The sequence below is a fragment of the Saccopteryx leptura genome, chromosome 6 (genome assembly GCF_036850995.1).
Source record: "Saccopteryx leptura isolate mSacLep1 chromosome 6, mSacLep1_pri_phased_curated, whole genome shotgun sequence".
Classification (NCBI taxonomy): Eukaryota; Metazoa; Chordata; class Mammalia; order Chiroptera; family Emballonuridae; genus Saccopteryx; species Saccopteryx leptura.
The window spans coordinates 165364344-165386429 of NC_089508.1; the positions used below are offsets into that span (position 1 = coordinate 165364344).

Here is a 22086-nt window from a genome sequence, read left to right on the forward strand (position 1 = left end):
AACAATCTTCCTCCACAATCTGTTGTGAGAGAGATGATAGTGTGTGGGCCTTGCACAGTAGTTCTAGCTCAGGGGTAGTCAACCTTTTTATACCTACCGCCCACTTTTGTATCTCTGTTAGTAGTAAAATTTTCTAACCGCCCACTGGTTCCACAGTAATGGTGATTTATAAAGTAGGGAAGTAACTTTACTTTATAAAATTTATAAAGCAGAATTACAGCAAGTTAAAGCATATAATAATAATTACTTACCAAGTACTTTATGTTGGATTTTTGCTAAGTTTGGCAGAATAAATCTTTATAAAACAACTTACTATAGTTAAATCTTTTTATTTATACTTTGGTTGCTCTGCTACCACCCACCATGAAAGCTGGAACGCCCACTAGTGGGCGGTAGGGACCAGGTTGACTACCACTGTTCTAGCCCTTCATTCCCAAAACAGACACTCCTCAGATTAAACAAGCCTGTACTTGTTATTGCCCATTATTATTTGGGACCCTGATACATTAGTGTCTCAAGAAAATGCCCAGGGTCTTCTCTCATAAAAATCTTTCTATTTTGCATTTTAATTCCAGACCTCTGTCACTGATTTATTTTCTCAGAACTACTTTAGAGTTATAGACCAGGAACTCTTCATCATGACCTAATTTTCCTCCCATACAAATCACAGCACATAATAAAGAGTACCCACACACATTGCAGGAAGGTTCTCATCCTTGTCAGTTGCAGGAGCATGTGACGCATAGGGTTGGAAGAGGTGTAAAATTTATATGTGAAATATCGAGGAATATATTCCACAGTGTCAGTGGTCTGCAATGTCAGGATGGGCCTGAGGGAGAGGCCAGTGAAATGTGGATTTTGTAGGCAACACAAGGGAAAGAGAACAGCAAATTCTAACATTGCTGTAAGCAGTTACGATCGATGTTTTGCAAAGAGCAGTAATTAAATTTGCACTTATAAATTAAATCCTCATGTCCTGACTGCAAATAATTCATTGTTGAGTCTCCAGTTATTTTCCTTCTTATACTTTTTTATCGAATGCAATAACATCTCTTGAGCACTGAGCGTCAAATTGTATTAAGTGCTTTAGTCCTCACCACAGTCCTGGGGGTTTTACAGATGAGGCATCTGAATGTCAGTTATGTAACTTGCTCAAACTCACAGAGCTAGTAAGTGATAAAATCAGATCCACTAAAACTTATGATCTGTCTGTTTTGTCTTCTGTCTTTCAAATTAACAATCGGTATAAAATACCACAAGTGGTTCCAGAAAGTCAAGCTGTCTGGGTCCTAGTCAGCTGTGCTCGTCTGTGTGACCTTGGACTGATCAGGCCCTCTCACTGAGTGTCAGTTTCCTCACCTACAAGATGGCGAGAATAATAGTGAGGCAGAATAGTAAGAAGCTAGGAAATTCCTTGGCAAGTGAAGTCAGGAAACAGACAAAATAGTTAAACAAGGCCAGACAATTTGAGATATGAGTACTTTACAGCCACCTAGTGAATCACAAGGTCTTATCTTCCCTAACCAAGGACTCTTAGGAGCAAATGATTTACACATTCCAGATCTTGCAGGGGCGGGGACAGACCCACTTCAGTCCAGTGCCCTTTTCAATGACTTTCTTTAAAGATAAAAGTGACCACAGAATTACCCCAACTCTTCTAGATACTCATTTTGATGAATCAGCATATTGAAGGACACACCTGGAAAACTAATGAATATTCTGTTAAGACCTTCCTCTGAGCCCTCCCCTAGGATTCCTGCCCACAGAGAGAAATGAAAACCTCAAGACAAAGGACCCAGCAAGGGCTCTCTGGAGCACACCCACTCAAGTGTGCATCTTTTTTTTTCTTTTCTAAACTTAAAGGGTCTTTACAGGACTTACAACCAGGGAGCAGTGGGCAGTGGCAGCTCTTCCTGGGCTTACTCCCTGAACCTGTCAACAGAGCCCCCTTTTCTCTGACTTTTAAGTGAGCTGACAGCAGCCCCGTCTTGGCTCACTTCTTTCCCTGGGACTTGTACTTCTCAGTGAACTCACCCAACTCAGCGTGCCTTACGTCGTTCCTGTGACGTTTCTAGAGCCAAAGCAGCACCACCTAGGCCAGGCGTGGCCAACATACGGCCCGCGGGCCAGATCCGGCCTGCGTAATGAGTTTGTGCGGCCCGCGATTAAATTTTTAATATTCTTCACATGACACACTGTGGAAATGAAATAAGTGGTACTTTTAAGTCATTATACATAAACTACAATATCTAACCACTGTACAACAATGAAAGTTAAAATCTCAGCTACTCAGAAGTGGAAGCATCTTTGATTATTAGAAATCGAGATATTTAAGAAGATAGTGATACGCGGAAAAGAATTCCGCGTGTGACTAATCTAGGGTTAACTTCCAATAATTGGTCAAATGGATTCGTGATACTTCTTTATTTTTTTTAAAAATTCCATTATAAAGATTTACAACTTTTGTACTTATCTGTGTAATTTTTATAAGCAATTGAATAATAGAGAATATGGAAATTTTAAAAACTTGCCAAGGAATATTTAGTAATCTTCAGCTTAACATATTTGTGAACAAACTTTTTCTTTAATGAATCTAAATAAAAGTACAAGAAGATCAAGAGTGGCCCTGGCCGGTTGGCTCAGCGGTAGAGCGTCGGCTTAGCGTGCGGAGAACCCGGGTTCGATTCCCAGCCAGGGCACACAGGAGAAGCGCCCATTTGCTTCTCCACCCCTCCGCCGCGCTTTCCTCTCTGTCTCTCTCTTCCCCTCCCGCAGCCAAGGCTCCATTGGAGCAAAGATGGCCCGGGCACTGGGGATGGCTCTGTGGCCTCTGCCTCAGGCGCTAGAGTGGCTCTTGTCGCAACATGGCGACGCCCAGGATGGGCAGAGCATCACCTCCTGGTGGGCAGAGCATCGCCCCTGGTGGGCGTGCCGGGTGGATCCTGGTCGGGCGCATGCGGGAGTCTGACTGTCTCTCCCTGTTTCCAGCTTCAGAAAAAAAAAAAAAAAAAGATCAAGAGTGAATGATTTACATTTGGAGGCTGTGTTAAGAATAGCTACTACAAGAATAGAGCCAGATATTAAAAAAATAATAGGCGATACAAAGTGCCACAACACATCACATTAGTTTTTTTGTTAATTTGTTGTACTAAAGTACTTACATTTATTCATAAACAAATTACACAATAAAATTTTGTTTACTTAAACGAATCATTTTTGTATTTAACATTTTTTAATTTTAATATTTTGTCTGGCCTGTGAAAAAAGTTTTCTTTCTAATCTGGCCTGGGGGCAAAAACTGTTGGCCACGCCTGACATAGGCTCTCTCTTCTTGCTTCTTCTACCTAAGTCTTTCCTTTGTTTTACTGTCTCCAGCTTTAATAAACATACTCTCAAAATCAATTGGACTGATGTTTTGAAATCTTCCCTGCATGAAGTCAAGAACCCATACACACTGCAGGCTGGCCCGAGGTAGACCACTTTGGATTGGTCCCTTCTGGTAATGATAGGCCCTACAAAGTTTCTTATAGGGTTGTTGTGAGGAAAGTGATGAGATGATCCATGTAAATAACTTAAGATGATAAGCAGTCAAATTGTTGTGGGTTTTGGGGAGGGGTTTGTTTTGGGGTGGGTTTTTTGTTTATGTTGTTGTTGTATTTTTCTGAAGTAAGAAGCAGGGAGGCAGAGAGATAGCCTCCTGCATGTGCCCGCGCAGTATCCACCCGGCAAGCCCACTAGGGGGCGATGCTCTACCCATCTGGGGCATTGCTCTGGTTGCAACTGGAGCCATTCAAGTGCCTGAGGCGGAGGCCATGAAGCCATCCTCAGCACCCAGACCAACTTTGCTCCAATGGAGCCTTGGCTGTGGGAGTGGAAGAAAGAGATAGAGAGAAAGGAGAGGGGAAAGGGTGGAGAAGCAGATGGGTGCTTCTCCTGTGTGCCCTGACCGAGAATCAAACCTGGGACTTCCACACATCAGGCCGATGCTCTACCACTGAGCAAACCAGCCAGGACCTGGTTATTTTTTTATACCACCACCACCACCACCTGCCTGATTTCTGCCAGCTTCTGTGCTAAGCATTTTAAGAGCATTATCACTTCAATAGCTCTGCAGGGCAGGTGTTAGATCTTCATTTGCACAAGGGAATTAAGACTCAGAGCAGTTAAGGATCTTGCCCAGAGAGCTCCAAAGCTTGTCTGACTCCAAAGCCTGTTTGCTTTCTACCCATAAATGACTGTAAATTCCTATCCTATATTTTTTGCGGTGATGTGACAGTGTTGCTGACAGCAGTGATGGGGAGATCAGTGTAGCTGTTGTTGTTGCCCACTGAGGAAGCAGAACCAAGACTCAGCCTGGGTCCTTATACAGCCAGTAGCCACGGCCACCATCACAGCCGCCTGGCCCATGCAGGTTTGCATTTGATTCAGACAGACGGTAATGAAACAACAGAGCCAAGAACTGGTGGGCCATTAGCTTTAATCCTAGCTTGCACCCAGCGGGCAAGAAATACCCACAATGAGAAAACACTTCTCTTTCCATTCAGGGCTCCCAAAGCCACTGACTTATCCGAGTTTCCTAGAATCAAAGGTTTGTACCTCACCAGCCTTATTCACCTCTGTTCCCCATCTCCTTCTCTCTGCACAAACTGGCTTCTCCTTCAGCACTCCGCCATCTTGGCTGCTTCTCCTCTCCTCCACGTGGCCTTTTCTCTGCTCTCCTCCAACATGGGCTCCTCGACCCCATTTTATAGTGTAGAAATCAAAACCTTTAATCCAGTATACAAACAAGGAAGTCTCTGATACAAAGTCACTTATGTGAGGCATAAATGGGATTCCTCATAAGAGTGCACCACCGTCTATCATGCAATAGTCAAGGTTGTGTGGAAAAGCTTAGTCTTAAAACTAAGCCTTAGGCTATAAACACCCTGCCTGCTTACAGCCTGTCCCCCACACCCAATGCAAACTATAAGCGAGCAAACATATATATTTTATTTACAAACTTATTCGACCAACAGTCCTGACTGCAGAGGCCCAGCCACCTCTCACCACTCTGCTGCAAGGCTTCCTGGGAAGGCTTGGTATTTAATAGTCTGATAATTCCATGTATAGGAAGCTTGAAGTTGGGGATACTTGGTAGAGTTACCCAGAGTTATGTTTGTATTTTGCAGTCTTATTCCCCAGTAGCTTTTAGAAGGCATACAGTCGTCCTAGTAACTTATTTCTAAGGCATTCCTGACTAAGAATTAGTTAAGTTTGGGCAGAATTAACAAAGCACTTAGGGCATAGAACAATATCCCCCCCACCCAGCCCTTATCACGTTAATTTGGGAAGTCACTGTGAAATAAGTAGATTATTTCAGCCACGTGATAGAGCTCCATACACCTACTTCTCCCTTCTGCTGTTCAGTAGGCTCATTTGTACAGTGATTCTGCCCAAAAGAATAAAGGAAACTGGTATTTGATTTTCTTGAAATGATCTCTTCCAAACAAAATAAATTGGAATACCCAACAAAATTATGACTAATTTAGATTCCCATTAGAATTCCAACTGGAGCTTTTAGAACAGAGGCAAAACTCGGCCTGACCAGAAGGTGACCAGCAATAAACAGCTTGTAAATGACTTTCATGTGTTCAAGTTTGAGTTAAATAAACAACAATAATTTGGGGAATGATTTCCCAGACTCTTTGATGAAAATTCATGTCATCTGCTCTGACTTAGTTTGATTTACAAAGGTGCCCTTGCACCCTAGAAAATGTGTCGTCACAGTGGTGATAGTCCCTTGTCTGACACTGCATCCTGCAGCACGCTTACTTGTACACCATTGCCATTGATCTTGAGAACGGCCTTATCAGAGCTCTTCAGAAGCTACGGCCTGCCTCATGGTGATGAGAATTCGTCTTCAGGACTGTAACACTCCCCATGGCAAAAATCTTCTAGAATTTATTCCAGTATGCTCAAATAGCTTGTCTCTTAGATGAAACAGCCAATGAAATGAAATTCTCATGTGTGCTCATGCCTCTTCTTGCTCGACTGTGTATAAACACAATTTTTCACACATCTTTCTAATCTCATGGTCTGTCCTTACAACTTACTCTTCTTTGTTTCTCCAGCATTTACTACAGTTTTTAGAAAAGAGCAAATGCTCACATTTTTAGTGACAGTTGAAATTAAACATGCTCTTTGTTCCCATTGTAGTTGGCGAGGCTCTCATTCTCAGTAACTCGTTAGGAAACGAGAGACACAACCTGGGGGACTCCAGGCATCAGGGTGGAGGCCTGTCACTTAGTCTGGATTCATTCAAAATGTTTTTAGGTAGGGATTGCTGCAAGTGCTTTACACGAGGCCAGAGGCAGGAGGGTTCTAAGACGCACCATTAGTTGTTAAAATCCAGACCTGTGGGTTTGGGGGCACTGGCCCCTCTAGTGAAGATTGGTTAGAAAAGATGAGCTGAACAAGTAACAACTGTGAGGAGGTGGAGACTTCAGCCCATGGGTTCCTGTCCCCACCCCTCTCCTGCTTAGCTGTGTGGCAGGTCAGAAAATCTCTCCTTGTGGAATGGTCACCCTCCTTATTATGTTGAGTTGACCTGTGGCTTAAAGATAAGCATGTAAAGTACCTGGCAGATGCAGACACTCATCTATAGGAACAGTGTTTAAGTGCAATGGTAGTGCTGCCGAGGCAGGTTGTCACCTAGGAGCAGCTGTGGTTCAGGGAACAAAGTTAAGAGGGAGAGAGCTAGAGGCTATGGTCCTTAGGCTTACAACAACCATAGTTTCTCTTTTCTTGACCTACAGATAGATCCCCAAAAGGAGACTGGGATCATGTATAGCAGTGGTCCCCAACCCCTGGGCCGCGGACCAGTACTGGTCCGTGGGCCATTTGGTACCGGTCTGAAGAGAAAGAATAAATAACATGAAACGTTGTCAGCATAACAAATTTAAATACAGCCTGAATAATGAAGACATGCTCATTCCTCCTTTAACTTAGCCCAATAAATATCGTAAGTTTGACAATTATATTTTAAAATACCACAGTTTTTACGCCAGTCGCATAATTTTATTTTGTGCATTTATCCGTCCCATCCTGAAGGCCAGTCTGTGAAAATATTTTCTGACATTAAGCTGGTCCGTGGCCCAAAAAAGGTTGGGGACCACTGATGTATAGCACTGGTACTTATTTTTAGGGATGCCGAGTTCTCTGGAAGCCAAGAGATGTTTGTTGTTTTTGCTCTAAGTCCCCTTCTCCCTGACCCCTTCTCCCAGTTGAACTCAGCTATGTAGTGATTCAGTTAATTTTGTTGAAAATTCAGTCCCCTAGGGAAAATATGACAATGCTGTTTTCAGACAGCTGTGTTTGGGAGTAGATGGACTGAACCAGCTGGCTGGCATCGTTGGAGCCCAAGGACCTGCCAACTCATGGAGACAGCTGTTTTGGCTGAAATTCTTATAATTTTATGACTTTGCTTCCTATATTATCAGCTTCTGACTTCTGCTTTTAAATACATACATAAAGCAGAGAGAGCCATGAAGAAAACTGAGGTGTCCAGGGCCTCCCATAGTTGAAGGGAGGGGTCTTCCCCCACCATCCTTTTGTTACTCATCATTTTTGGAAAATAAAAAATCGAGAAGGAGGCTAGCTTTAAAGAATAAGAGACAATAATGAGTGGATCAATAAATGTTGATATCTATGGCAGTGTTAGAAGATGTTTTACTGAAGGAGAAAATATTGAAATATAACATTAAACAAAAGGTACAGGGTACAAAGCTGTACAAAGAGTAGAATCATAATTATGGAAAACTGTTCTTTCACATTGTGAGATAACTGATACAAAGCACTTAGCCCAGTGCCTGGCGTGGCAAATAGTAGATCACAGCTTCTGGACTCCAACTCTAACTGCAGGGAACGTGCTTGCCTCCTGCCTTGTTATCCCCAGAGCGCCTGGCATAAACTAGAGGCTCAGCAGACCTTTTTTGATGGAATGAATCAGTGTTTTTATTTTTATTATTATCTTTATTATATGCATTTGAAGATGAGTGTAGAAAGTTGAAGGACATGGGTTTCTATGTGATCATCTGTAATTATATCTGCAATTGTGGCATCTTCACCTCTCTGCCTCATTCTTCATTATAAATGGTGAGGACAGTACTTATTGTGCAAGGTCACTGAGAACTGAGTGAGCCACATGTAAAACACATGCAGGGACTGGTCCCTAGGGAACCAGCATTGAACGGTGGCTACTGTAATCATGGTCAGTACCATATAAGTGGTATCTGTTATAATAAATTGGCCTCGTGTCTGTAAAAAAGGTGAGAGTTGTCATGATTTTTTTCTGTTATTCTCATTTTCTTTTACCTTGGACTATTTTTTTAATAAAAGCATCAAAGTTCATAAGAAAATAAAACTTAAAGGCTAATAGTGGTTATGTGGTTATCTCTAAATACTAGAATGGGAGTTTTTCTGTTTTCTTCTTGATGCCTTTTTCAAATTGCCTGTAGTATTTATATGTTACTTTAATCAGCCAGAGGAATAAAAAAAAAAAAAACCACCCCCCCTTTTAAATATGAAAAAATTGCTCCGCATCAAAGATAACACAGAGCTGCTGAGATGATAGGGACTGGGCTTCTTTCTGAAGTGTTATGTAAATGAATGTGTCACATTCTAAGAAAGTTGTGAAGCAGCCATTAAGAACTGGGAAAGAGGCTGACCAGGCAGTGGCGCAGTGGATAGAGCGTCGGACTGGGATGCGGAGGTCCCGGGTTCGAGACCTCGAGGTTGCCAGCTTGAGCACGGTCTCATCTGTTTTGAGCAAAGCTCACCAGCTTGAACCCAAGGTCACTGGCTTGAGCAAGGAAGGGGTTGCTCGGTCTGCTGAAGGCCCATGGTCAAGGCACATATGAGAAAGCAGTCAACAGCTATGGTGTCACGAGAAACTGATGATTGATGCTTCTCATCTCTCTCCGTTCCTGTCTGTCCCTTTCTCTGACTCTCTCTCTGTCTCTGTTACAAAAAAAAAATAAAAGGATTTTGAATCATTGGATCTGGACAAAGGTGGTCACAAAATTTGAAGTCTTGCTAACCGTCAGTGGCTTAGATTAGCACAGCTGCTTCCGTTTCCCCTGGAGAGGAGAACAGAAGGACCAGGCGGAAGGATAGCAGGAGGGGTTAGCAATGGAGGTGAGTGGTTACCAAACTCCGGGATCCACTTCTCAGTAAGAATGTTTAATGCGGTTCCTAGAGATCTTTAAAATAAAATCCTGAGCAAACACTGATGGTTTTTGCACCATTTCTTGCTGATTCTTAGACATCACCATGCCTCCAATTGTGCTGGTTCTGCTTTCTCTCCAGTTCAGGGCAGCGTGTAACTGTTCTATGACATTTTACTTGCAGATATTTAACACCGTGCCTGATGCACCTCTCACCAATGCCCAGCTGCACCTGTCCCGGAAGAAGAGTGGTGACTCCAAGCCTCCGTCCTGCAGCGAGAGGCCCCTGACGCTCTTCCACGCCATGCAGTCTACAGAGAAACGTGAGTTCTGTGCTCAGGGCCACAGCAGTGCTCCAGGGACATCCCATGCTGCCTCCCAGCCGCTCAGGGTCACACCTCTGACCTCTCTCTGTGGGCCACTGCCTTTGTGTCCTTGAGGACTGTGTAGCATTGTGCCCTCCCAGGTGCCATGGCTGTGTAACCCTAATAGGACAGGAAGCGGCATTGCTGAGAATGAAAGGCCAGGGCTGCTCGCTGGTCAGATTCTCTTTCCAGATCCCCTGCGGGCAAACAGCGGAGCCTCTGTCCCTCCTGCTACACAATAAGGGCCCAGCTCGGGCGTCACTTCTTCGGGCCCTCTCTTGTTAGCAGCTCCCACAGAACCAGTTTCCTTTCCTTTTCTCAGTTGGTAATTAGATGCTTATTAGTGTGAGTCACATGCCCCCCTAGGATGTGACTCTGTGAGGGCAGGACCTTGTTTTGCTCATCCTTCTGCTCCACCTCTCCCAGGGCCTGGCGTGGAGTGGACACTTAGTAAATCTGTGAAGTTAATTAATGAATTCGTTAGAGAGTAATACCCTCCTGTTCCACATAGCAGAGCGTAATCACCACGATTCTTTCCAAACTTTTTTTCATCCCAGGATTTCTGAGTTCTTTGCAGTGATCAGGTTACTGCGCCCTAAAATATTGTAGGGTCTGGTTTAGCATTTGCAGTGAGAGCACTGATTATAGACCTGGGTTTCTGTGCAGTGGAACACACCGGCAAGCCTTTCACCTTCTCTCACCCTCAGTGTGCTCATCTGTAAAGTGGGATCATAGTACCTACCTCAGAGGGAAGCTGTGAGGTTTAAAGGAAGTTACGCATTAAGCATCTGGCAGAAGGCCTGGGCATGGCAAGGGCTGACAGATGAGAGCTACTGCTATTATTATTATTGTTTAATCACATGCAGATACCAAGGCTGGTTCATTCATGCAGCTGACATTTACATGATGTCTGCCAGGGACCGGAAGTATAAAAATACAACCTGTCTTCAAGGGGCTCACAATAGAGTAAGGGAAGCAGACAAGTGATTAGATCATGGCAGGTTGGCGCATAACCGCTCTTGCAGAAATATGTGCCTTCATGCTGTTTGAAAGACACAGCACCCGGTGGCCTGGGTGAGAGTTCCCCCGCGGCTGCTCACTGTGGTGGGTGACTGGACGGGCTTTCCAACTCTCAGGGCCTCAGTCTCCTCTTCCAGAAAACTGGGATTACAGTTAATTCCTCACGGGATTGTCGTGAGGATTGAGGCACTTCACACAGTGCCTGGTGCTGAGTAAGTGCTCAGTTAAGTGCTGTGGGGAGTTTTCATTATTATTATTATTATTATTATTACAGTGATAACTGCCATCCCCACCATTACTGTTACTACTGCTGATCTCTGTGAAATGCAATAAAGACACAAAGTGGAAAAATGGCTCACTTTGCCTTGAAGAGAAGAGAAGGAGCTCCTTATCAGGATTAGCATCTTTCTCTTTCTTTGTTATAGAAATGATTCTTAGCCCCTTGCATTTCAGAAGTAATGGCCTTCCTTATAACTCCTGAAAACAAGTCTTTCCCAACCCTAGAATATCATGCATTTAAAGATGTCAGAATGTTCTATAACATGGCTGCACTTTGGTGTATTTAGCGCTAGTTGGGTGTTTCATACATTCTGCATTTATGAGTAAAGCCACTGTTATAATCTTTATCGCTAAATCTGTTTATACGCATGATCATTTCCTTAACATAAAGTCCTGAAAAGATTTCTGGGTCAATTGATATGTTCAGTTTTAGGGCTTTGACCGTGTACCCAGACTGGCTTTTCTTCAAATGATGGCCTGGATTCCTCTTGAATATCTGGCTTGGGTAATTCTGTGTTGTTTACATGGCCTGGGCCCCTCCACACGGACCACGCTTTTAACAGGCCTGACCACACCCACATCTGCCACAAACATGACATCGGGCTGTGGGGTGTTATGCTTCTTAGGTTTCCCTGAGAGCCACGGTCACCTACTGTTTTGTTCTAAGCGTGTACAATGCACATTGGGACAGATCAAACAGTACTGGTAAATTCTTCTAAGCTTAAAATAGTGCCAAGTTTATGATTAGACTGAAGCAGAGGCAACTTCGGAACAGGTGTAGAAGCATACTCTTGGAACATGTGAGAAAGAAGATGGAGATCAGGAGAAAATCAATTAGGTATTTGCTCGAGATTAACTTTATCACACAGGCAGGGGATGAAAGTTAAGGAGGTGTGAAAGCAGACCTGCCTAAGCTGCAGAACAAGCTGCTGTCCCTGTCTGCACAGTGCACGGAAGGGTGGGAGACCGGGAGAGGTGAAGCAATACCTCTTCCCTCTGAATGTTGGTAAATGCTCCCTGGAAACAGGACTGAAATCGCCACCTGCTTGAATATTCGTGGGGTGCTTCGCTTCTCCTCTTTCTCAGAGGAGAAACATTTCCATTGAAAAGTAGATGTGTGGAGATACATATATGTTTTAATAATCTGGTTCAGAAACCTCCCTTTTTTTCTGGGGAACTAGAATGATATCCAGGCTGGCTCAGAAAGCCCATAGGAGTTGGTGAGTTGATGCTGTGAGGAAGGCTAGACCAGGAGCTAGAAGGGTCTAGTGGCACTCACCACTCCTAGGTTGTCACATAGCCACACCCATCAGTATGAGCAGGTGACAGTGCACAGTAAAGTCTTTACTCGCCTTCCCTACCCTTTGGCCTATGGGCAAAAATAGAAGACTGCTTTATCAAAGCACTTTGCTGAGTTTACTCTTTGGAATTAGAGTGTACATGAAGACCCTGCTGCTAATTTGTTGAGAAAATGATATTTCCATAATGTGTATTCCATAATATATAATAATTGTGTATTCAATAATAATGATGTTTTTCAGGGTGAAGCTTATTTCTATACCTAACTCCATACTTCCCAAACTTAAATTATTTGCATAAACCTTCATTCATTTTTTGGGCCACAAATACATGACTTATATACTGTTGTTTGTTTAATACATGTCTTTAAATCAATTTTTAAAACAACTTACTTCTTTATATGGCCTATTTCTACTCAGTAAGATCTCTAAAAACATGAGTTTGATAGTCTTACTGTTTTATTTTCTAATATACATTTAAATAAATATGTAATCATTAAGATAAAGAAGGTTCATCCACATCCAACCTCAGAATGTTCTTGTGTTCTGCCTGTGGAATGTGTACCACAGTTTGGAGTCCACAGACCTTGCTCTGAGTTCTTGACAGACCCAGATCCTTCATTGTAACTTAAATAAACTCAAGTTTCTTCGGTTCAGATGTTGTTTAGTTGGTTGTTTATATCACTGTAGACACTCACTGTTCATGTAACAGTTTCATGCTATGCACAATTTCATGCTGTGACACCTGTTTGAGTGTGATGTAACCTTACTTTTCTTCAGATTCTTGCCACAGAGCAAGTATCTTATTAGAGGGATTATGCTTGTATGGAGACACACACACACACACACACATGCACACACACACACGTGTGTGTGCATGTGTGTGTGTGTGTATATTACTATCTAATCTCTGTTGAATCCAATTATGCTTCTCACTGATGTTCTTGCAGTTTAATATTTTCTTAGTGTTTCATTCGTCAGCCCTCTCCTTAGTCCCTAGTTGAGATTCTTAACGGGCCTGAAACTCCCAGAGTAGTTCACTTGGATGCTTCCCTTTGAGAGGTTCCACTTGTCCATCGTCAGCCCGTGTTTTTCTCCCACCTCCGTGCAGTGCCCCTGCTCCGTACAGAAGTGGGAGCCCATTCTTTTCTCTTGGAAGTGACTCTGTGTCAATACTTCTGACCTCAGATTGTCAGCTGCTTCCCTCTTCCTGGAGAGGCAGCTCCTGGGGGTCACCTTGCAAGGTCATAGGCATCTGCACCTTGTCTATGCATCTGCACTTCAGGCTCATGGAAAATACCTGCCAGGCTAGTTGATGTTCATAGATGTGTCTTATTTTTACAGAGGAGTTTTTCCTTCTGGGTAGGTAGACCAGCTGTGTGCCCAAGAACCTGCATAAGACTCTTCTGCTTTAATCTGTGAGTGGTAATGGAGTCTTCGCCAAGTGGTCTTTTCTCCTCCCTAAAGATAAAGATAAAGCTGTCTCACGATGACAATGGTCTTTGTCCAGAATGAGGAGCGAGATGCTTTCTCGTGTTCTGTGCTGCGACCTTGGTCAGTTGCACAGCAGCATGTGGCTCTATATAGATGATCAGTGTGTGGTGAAGAGGGGCTAGGAATGGAATGGGAATAGTCTCTGGATGAAAACTTTGTAGGCAAGGACAAAGGTCATGCTTTAGAAAACATCCTAGCAACAAATGGAAATCACTGTATTTTAGTGAGGAGGAAACAATATAGATATCCAAGTTGTCTGTCGCTGGCCAAGGAATATTTTCAGAAAGGGGGAAATTTGAGAAAGATGCTAAAGGAAACAAGAGTTATAGCCTGGCCAAAGGACAGAGGGGTAGTCTGCAATGCTTACCAAAAAGAGTTGGGAGAGAGTCTTTCTGTAAGCAGCAGAGGGTAGCTCTCGTCGTCACTAGCACCGAGGAGAGGACTATGGAAATACATGTCCCAAATTGAACTTGGAGACCATTTTCCCACAGAAAATGACTTTTTGCTTACATATGTTTAATATACACGGCTGTGTAATTTATCAGCTAGTTTCCTGTGCTAGGTGCTGTGCCTAGCAATATCTCATTTAATCTTTACAATGAGATGACACAGGAATTACCCGTTTTACGTTTGGAGGAAAATAACATCTATATGAAGTGATATACTCAAAGGTCACACAGCAACAAAGTAGTAGATTTGAATTCAGTCATTCTGAACTCAAAGCTACACTATTAACCAGGCATTTTTCTCTCTTCCACTTCCAACTTGTGGGATTGTTCTAGAAGAGATAGGGTTCTGTGAGCTTTTGTGACCTAGTCTGCAAAGCCAGCCTGATTTCCCAGGGAAAACTGCTTCCAGTTTCACTTGTAAACCTCAAGTTTAAACTTTCTTTCATCAGGTTTAGGGATCTGCCTGCAAAGAGCTGAAGGGCAGGTGTGGGAATGCATTTGATAAAGAGCCTTGAGGCCAGGCTAGATTAGAACCTCATTCAGTAAAAACAACAATAGAAATAAAAGTGGATTATAATGTGCCTGGAAGCCTGCTAATTCTACATTTTACTCACAAGTAAACTGAGGCTTGGGAGGTGAGGCAGTCATACAGCTGAACAATGGCAGAGGAGCAGTTTGTACCCAGGTGTCTCCCTTCCCCATGCCTCCTCGTCTCCAAGAGGGTGTCTCTGTTGGTTCTTGAGCAACAGAAGCGAAGACCTTACTAGACTGTTACAGAAGCAATAAAAGCCATCTGTTCCAGCTTCCAGCATTGCCTTGGGGGCAGCTGAACCACATTGAATGGGGTTCTCAATATGCGTAATGCCAGGCAACAACCACACAACAGCTGCCCCTCCAAATTCAGCACCAACTATGCAGGTTTTTCAACTGTGCTGCCTGATGGATGGTAGCAAAGGCGATTACTGTTGAATCTCTGAGTTTCCATGCAGATACACCACACAGCAGGAATCGGACTGGTATATCTAGGTGAAAGGGACTGACACACAAGCTGTACTTTCTCTGGACAGCTGAAGAAGGTAGAGCCAGAAGGATCAGAGGGACCCAGCAACCAGGTCTCGTACCTTTGAGATTTCTTCTAAGAAGTTGCAAGGTGGCCTTTATCACTTATGTTGTCCCATGTTTTTAGTACATGCAGCAAAGCGTTGGAATATCTTTGTTGGAATGGTGGGTCTTAGACGTGGGTGTGCATTAAACCATGTAGGGAGCTTGTCTCCTCCCTGGTACATTCTGAATCATGGCTTGGCTCTGCAGCTCAGGCATCCGTATTTTAAAAGTGCCCTGGTAGTGGATGCCAGCTACAGTTAAAGAAGCACTGGCTTGGGAGAGGGGGAGCCTGTCAAGGTTTCTTGACTTCTGTCATTACCAAAACATCTCTTTGACTGTCTTTTGGGACTTGGGACAGCCTGGCATGGTGATTGAAAGCAGGAACTCTGCAATCCACTGCACTGTTTCCACACCATCTTGATCACCCACCAGGTCTGAGACCTGGAGTCCATTACTTTCCTTTTCTGAACCTCCAGTTTTCTCATCTGGAAAGTCTGTCACTAGTAACAACTTTCTTGGAGGGAAATTACCATGATTAAGCGAACCAGTGCATGAATTGTACTTGACACTGGGCCTAGAACATAGTAAGCACCTAATACATATTAGCTACGATTACAATGATTATCAACAGGTATAGCTTTACCTTACCTTGACTAAGAAAGTATCTCCCCTCTGGAGCCTGCAGATTCCCAAGGAGAGGCCCAGACGGAAGGTTAAGCAGTCTCCCTGGCCCCAGCGAGAGCCCGTTTGATGCTTGAGTGCAAATACATCAGCAGCCTGAGATGAGTTGTACAGTGTTGATGGGAGTGGAAATGGATTCTTGGGCTTCGTGTTATAGGGATCATGTTAACTAGCTGCTGGGATTATAGCTCTGATTAATTCTTTTAGTTTGGTTAATTCATCCTGAGCCCTCTCCCAGACAAGCCCAGTGAGAGGATGAGAATTTAGCTCATATACTTCTCATGCGTGTCTCTCTTGCTGAAAAATCACTGGGAGTTCGTGCTATTCAAAGTCTTACGTAATGCCTCTCTCCGAGCAGGCGGGGCTGCAGCATGTGCCTTTTCTCAGGCTGTCTGCAGATGCTAGGCGCTCTGGACACACCTGTTTGTCTTGGCAGATGACATGTTTATCCACATGGATTCCTATTGTCACACAGGCTGTAAGGTGTAATGTGGCTCTTGGCTTAATTATGTGTGGTTACCATGTGTGACTGAAAACCACATAGTTGATGTATCCATTAAAAAATGATGCTGTGGAAAACCAATGGCAGGAAAAAAGTTTAAGATCATTAAATGAAAAAAAGCAGTGTGGGCTCAGACCTCTGGCAGTATCACTAAGTGAACAAAGCAAGTAGCACATTAGGTATGACATTATCCCATTTTGTTAAAAGGAAAAATATATGTGTGTGTGTGTGTGTGTGTGTGTGTGTGTGTGTGTGTGTGTGTGTAGGTATATATACATACTTCAGTGTTATAGAAAACCAACTGGATATTAACACACCAAAATGCATATAGTATATTTGTTTGCTTTTCTGTGCTTTCTAAATCAAAGAGGATGTATATTTATTATGTATTGACTAATTTTACCTTATTAAAAACAAAATCTCCTAATTGTACCTTTCTGTTACTATCTCAAACCTATTTTGCAATAAGTCATGATATTAAAAATAAGTAAATATATAATTTTCTTCTTTCCAATGAGTAATAGCTCATTGAGCTCACTGAGCAATAGACTGCATAGTAGACTCCCTCAGATATTGGGGAACTACAGATTAAAGGAACAGTGTCTCAGCTCAAGTAGAAAAGAGGGAGCAGTTGTGAGTAGCAGAGTAGCCATTCAACGCTCATCACTCTGCTCCCTGGACTGCTGTGTTTCAGGGCCAGGAATCCCCACTGTGCCTCCACATCCCATTCCCTCAGTCCCTTAAGCTCTAAGTCAGCTGCAGTGACGTCCCCATTCTCTCTTGACATCCAGTTTTATCGTTATTCTTACCCTTTGCAAAGAAAAGTGTTATTATGAGCACCATGGGGAGGGAATGACTCAGTCAGTCCACACAGGACCAGAATCAGTGGTGGTTCTGCAGAAGATGGCCTGCCACAAGTTGTGACATCATGTACTGTGTCCTATGGCCAAAACAACAGACTGACCAAGTTTTTCATTTATCAACGCACTGAATAGTCTTGTCACAGCCCAAACTACTTTTTAATATTACTTTTTAAAACATTGCCCAAACTATTTTCATGTGTTCTAACACATTGCCCAAACTGTTTTTTTAAGATTTTTATCAGAGGGACTGAGGCTGGGTCAGCCTGAAATCAGACCACCTCAGATTTTATTGCGGCTTGCCACGCCACTATTATTACAGAACCAAAAGCTACAGGGGAAATAAATGCTTCAGAAAGTCTGATTCCAAGCTTCCCGTGGACTTGGGTGTTTCCCAGAGATGGTAAACTCCAAAATTGCTGTGCACTCATCATTTTTTATTGCAAAATTCATTAAGCTGCCATGCTATTATCATCCTATCTTGTCAAGATGATACATTGCAGACTTCATTGCAAAACTTTAACAAGACAGGAGAAAGTACACCTCTCTCCCGACCACAGCACAGCAAAGCCTCTAGGTATTTTGCTTTTGCCTTAATTTTTTTTTTTTTTTTTTTTTGCATAAAGCTCCGGGTTTTCACAGAACTTCCATCTGTCTGCCAACTCCCTTTTCTCCCTGTTTGATCGTGTGTGAAAGAGTTCCCCCCTTTGGGCTCTGTGAGGCATCGTGAGCTGCTGTTAAAGAACAGGCAATGTCCCTCTTCTTTTTGCCAGCTGCTCTCAGACGTCATGGAAAGATGAGATGCTACCCTGTATTCTAACAAATATCCGTGCATGGTGGGAAGCCTCCCCAAAGTGACGTCGAGGGTCTGTGTTTCCTATTTATTCTTCAGCTCCATGTATTCAGTGGGCTAGATGTGTTCAGGCCTGCCGAGACACAAATGTAGCTTGGCTCTCTGTGTGCGTTCCTGGCCTCGCCTCTGGGTTCTGTGGTAAACAGAGACCCTGCCTCTGGTGTGTGATGGGGTTGTCATTAGAGTGAGTGGGAGTCACTTGGTAAATATGGAAAGTGAAGTAGCTGAGCTCCCAGATTTCCATGGCAACCCCCAGAACAAATACAATATCACCAAAATTACTCTGTAGCTTTCTTTTTTTAGTTGCAGTGATTTGGTTGCATACTCATGTTTTTTCACTCCTGATTTGTAAAAAAACAAACAAAAACAAAACATTGCCCACTGTAACCAGGACTTGGGTTTCAAGGACATTAGTGGTCCCTATTAGTAAGGACCTGAAAAATTCAGTCACACAAATCTGCCTTTTTCTGTGCTAGGAGAACACATTTCAATTGTTTATTGTTGCCTTATTTATTATTTAGCTTATAACCATTCAAGAAGCTTTAGTAAAAACTATGCATGGACCAGCAGGGATAGACAGGCTGATGCTGAGCTCACAGGGCACTGTAACAGGTGCCTGAAGTATTCTGCTTGGGCAGACATGCCCCAGCCTTGAGTACTTTGTATTTTGAAGGACCAACTCCACATTCAGTTTGTCACTCCTCGTAGAACATATGTTTATGAAAACATACAATTCGTTACCCACGCATGGGTACAGTTGTTTGAAGATTGATTTGATCATTTCCTTGTTTCTGGGCTCTTGCTTTCAGTGGCTAATATGAAGAGAGACTTGTTGACAAACCTGTGTGAAGAAGGCAGGCGTTTACACTGACTCCAGCCCTTGTAGGAATACTCCTGAGTTGTGGGCATTCTTTCTCTTTTGGTCATTTAAATAGTTCTCTATGATCATGTTGATTTGACTCATAACTGGTTGTTGTTGTTCTTTTTTAGTCCAGTAGCCTATAATTTTTTTTTCAGCAATATAATTGCCATCAGTTCTTCTTGTACCTTCTTAGGGTGATGGTACCGCTGGTTTGAATCATCAGTGGCTCAAAGAAATTCAGCTCTCTCGGATGTGAACGATTGGGTTTATTTAATTTTTTTTATAAGTCGTTGAGGCTGCCTATTCTCATCATGTTTTTCTGTAAGGAGCAAGGACTCATTTGCCCACCTGACAGACATCCTCCTGTTTTGAGTGACATTACTGAGTCATTTTCTCTTTATTTCTTAATTCATTCCAAATGCTTTAGAATTGGTCTCCGTGGAGTTTGCCATAAGTACTAAAACAGTTGATTTGCTGTTGATTGTACTCACTCCTCCTTCTCTGGAATAATCTTCACCTTCCTGCCCCACCCCACCCCCTATTGATTGTCAACATCTCAGCTTAGAAATATCCAACTGGAGCTTCTCGGTCTTATTATCTGAACTCTTATGTCAAAACTGTGGTACTCTTTTAGTCAGAGAGTGCCAGGTTTCCAGTTTTCCTTATTACAGGGCCCATCCAAGAGACCGGTAGAGAAGATGCCTATTTGGCTGTCTTGGCCACAAAACTATGAAATCTTATGATTAATTATTTTTTGTTGTCTTCTAGGACAATGAACTCCTTTTCCTGACCTTTTGCTTTTGTTGTTGTTGTTTTGTTTTGTTACAGGTTATGACATACGTGAAAGGTTCTAGATATCTAAATATAAGTAAAAATAGAACCTGTAAAAGAATTTATTTCTTAAAAAAGGAAATTTTAATGTCCCTCAGTAAATAGAATACTATAAGTCCTCAAACTCAGATTGGATGAGGCCAACTGTTTCATTCCATTGACTCTTCTAGTCCAGGGAGGGTCAGGTTCTCATTTTCCACCTCGTCCTCACTCCCTTGTGGGTTTACTGCAGGCAAATACCATGTTCCACATGCTGCAGCCTTCCTCTCACGGAGAACCCCTGTCCACAAAACTGTGATAGTAGATATGGTCTTAAATTTTTTACCTAAGTCTAGTTTTCAAAATCAAATCTTTTTATGACCGTAGGATTCTGATAAGGTATTTTATAAAGCCAAGCATCTTATATAGTGTTTTTTTCTATTGTGATTTCAAAGTTTTATCTGTCAGATGTCCAATCTTAGGTTGCTTATAGTTCACCAGAGAAGGTAAACATATGGACAAATAAATATGTACAAGTTAATAAATACACTAGTATGCATCTGAATAAAATGCCAAGTAATTAACTTAGGGATCTGCTAACTGAGGACTGTGCTACTCAGTAAGTGCTCAATAAATAGTCATTGAATAAATGATAGTTGAAGAAGGCTTCATCTCGGATACTTTTCTTCAGATGGATAGAAAGGTAAAAACAAAAGTCCTAATAATTTTTTAGAAAAATAAATATACTTTTAAGAAGATACCGTTTAAAAAAATTTTTTTTAATTTATTGATTGATTTTAGGGAGAGAGGAAGCAGGGGGGAGAGAGAGAAAGAGAGGGACATCAGTCTGTTCCTGTATGTGCCCTGACCAGGGATTGAACTGGCAACTTCTGCACTTCTGGACAATGTTCTATCCAGCCAGGGCTATTGTTTTTAATGTATAGAATTATGAACTTCTCAGAGGCAAATAAAATCATAATGGAAATATGAGCTACCGTTATACTCTTCTATTCCCTATGAATTCAAAGAATTATCTCATTCAGACTTGGTCTCGCCTGACCAGGAGGTGGTGCAGTGGATAGAGCGTCAGACTGGGATGTGGAGGACCCAGGTTCGAAACCCCAAGGTCGCCAGCTTGAGCAAGGGGATGCTGGCTTGAGTGTGGGATCATAGACATGACCCCATGGTCGCTGGCCTGAATCCTAAGGTCGCTGGCTTGAGCAAGGGGTCACTTGTTCTGCTGAAGCCCCCCCATGCCCCAATCAAGGCACATATGAGAAAGCAATCAGTGAACAACTAAAGTGCCGCAATGAAGAATTGATGCTTCTCGTCTCTCTCCTTCCTGTCTGTCCCTATCAGTCCCTCTTTCTGACTCTCTCTGTGTTTCTGTCAAAAAAAACACACAAACAAACAAAAAAACCACACACACATACATAAAACAACTTGGTCTCAAACTAGAATTAATAAAACTATTCACCTCTTCTCCCATAAAAAGAGAAAATGGCTCCATTAAATCCTAAAGAAGTGTCATCTTTATTCTCCCTTTTTATTTGGTGGTCTTATGCTCCTCACAGTCTTTCAGGAAGCTTGATATGAATATTTTGTGCAAAGGAAAATTTTGCTTATGCTGATTCATGCCGGTAAGCGGCATATCCATTCTCCTGATGATGATCCCTAATTATGTAATTTTAGAGTTGTTTTTCTTCCCAGTAGCAAGTTCCCATTCGCAGGTTCTATTAGTCTGCCTACATCTTGTCTCAGTGTAACTCTTTTGGTTTCTCTTTCTTTGTTATTGTTTGAAATTTAAGCTCTTGAAATATGAATAGTTCCAAATCTCTCGAATCAACTTAATAATCTACTTTTTTTCAAAATCTACTTAAAGTTCAGGAATCTCCCAATAGCCTCATGGAGCTTTTAACTCTTCTATAGGTCTTTATTTTTATTATTATTATTTTTTTTTTTTTTTGTATTTTTCCGAAGCTGGAAACAGGGAGAGACAGTCAGACAGACTCCCGCATGCGCCCGACCGGGATCCACCCGGCACGCCCACCAGGGGGCGACGCTCTGCCCACCAGGGGGCGACGCTCTGCCCCTCCGGGGCGTCGCTCTGTCACGACCAGAGCCACTCTAGCGCCTGGGGCAGAGGCCAAGGAGCCATCCCCAGCGCCCGGGCCATCTTTGCTCCAATGGAGCCTTGCTGCGGGAGGGGAAGAGAGAGACAGAGAGGAAGGAGAGGGGGAGTGGTGGAGAAGCAGATGGATGCTTCTCCTGTGTGCCCTGGCCGGGAATCGAACCCGGGACCCCTT

At 42.9% G+C, this 22086-nt stretch overlaps 1 protein-coding gene across 1 annotated transcript in view; it reads left to right on the forward strand.

The window, feature by feature from the left end:
• Positions 1 to 22086, forward strand: part of ARHGAP26 (Rho GTPase activating protein 26) — a 462432-nt gene that overhangs the window by 347795 nt on the left and 92551 nt on the right. Inside the window, 1 exon segment of the mRNA XM_066344335.1 lies at positions 9388 to 9526. Within this exon segment, the coding sequence (XP_066200432.1) occupies positions 9388 to 9526 (139 nt within the window).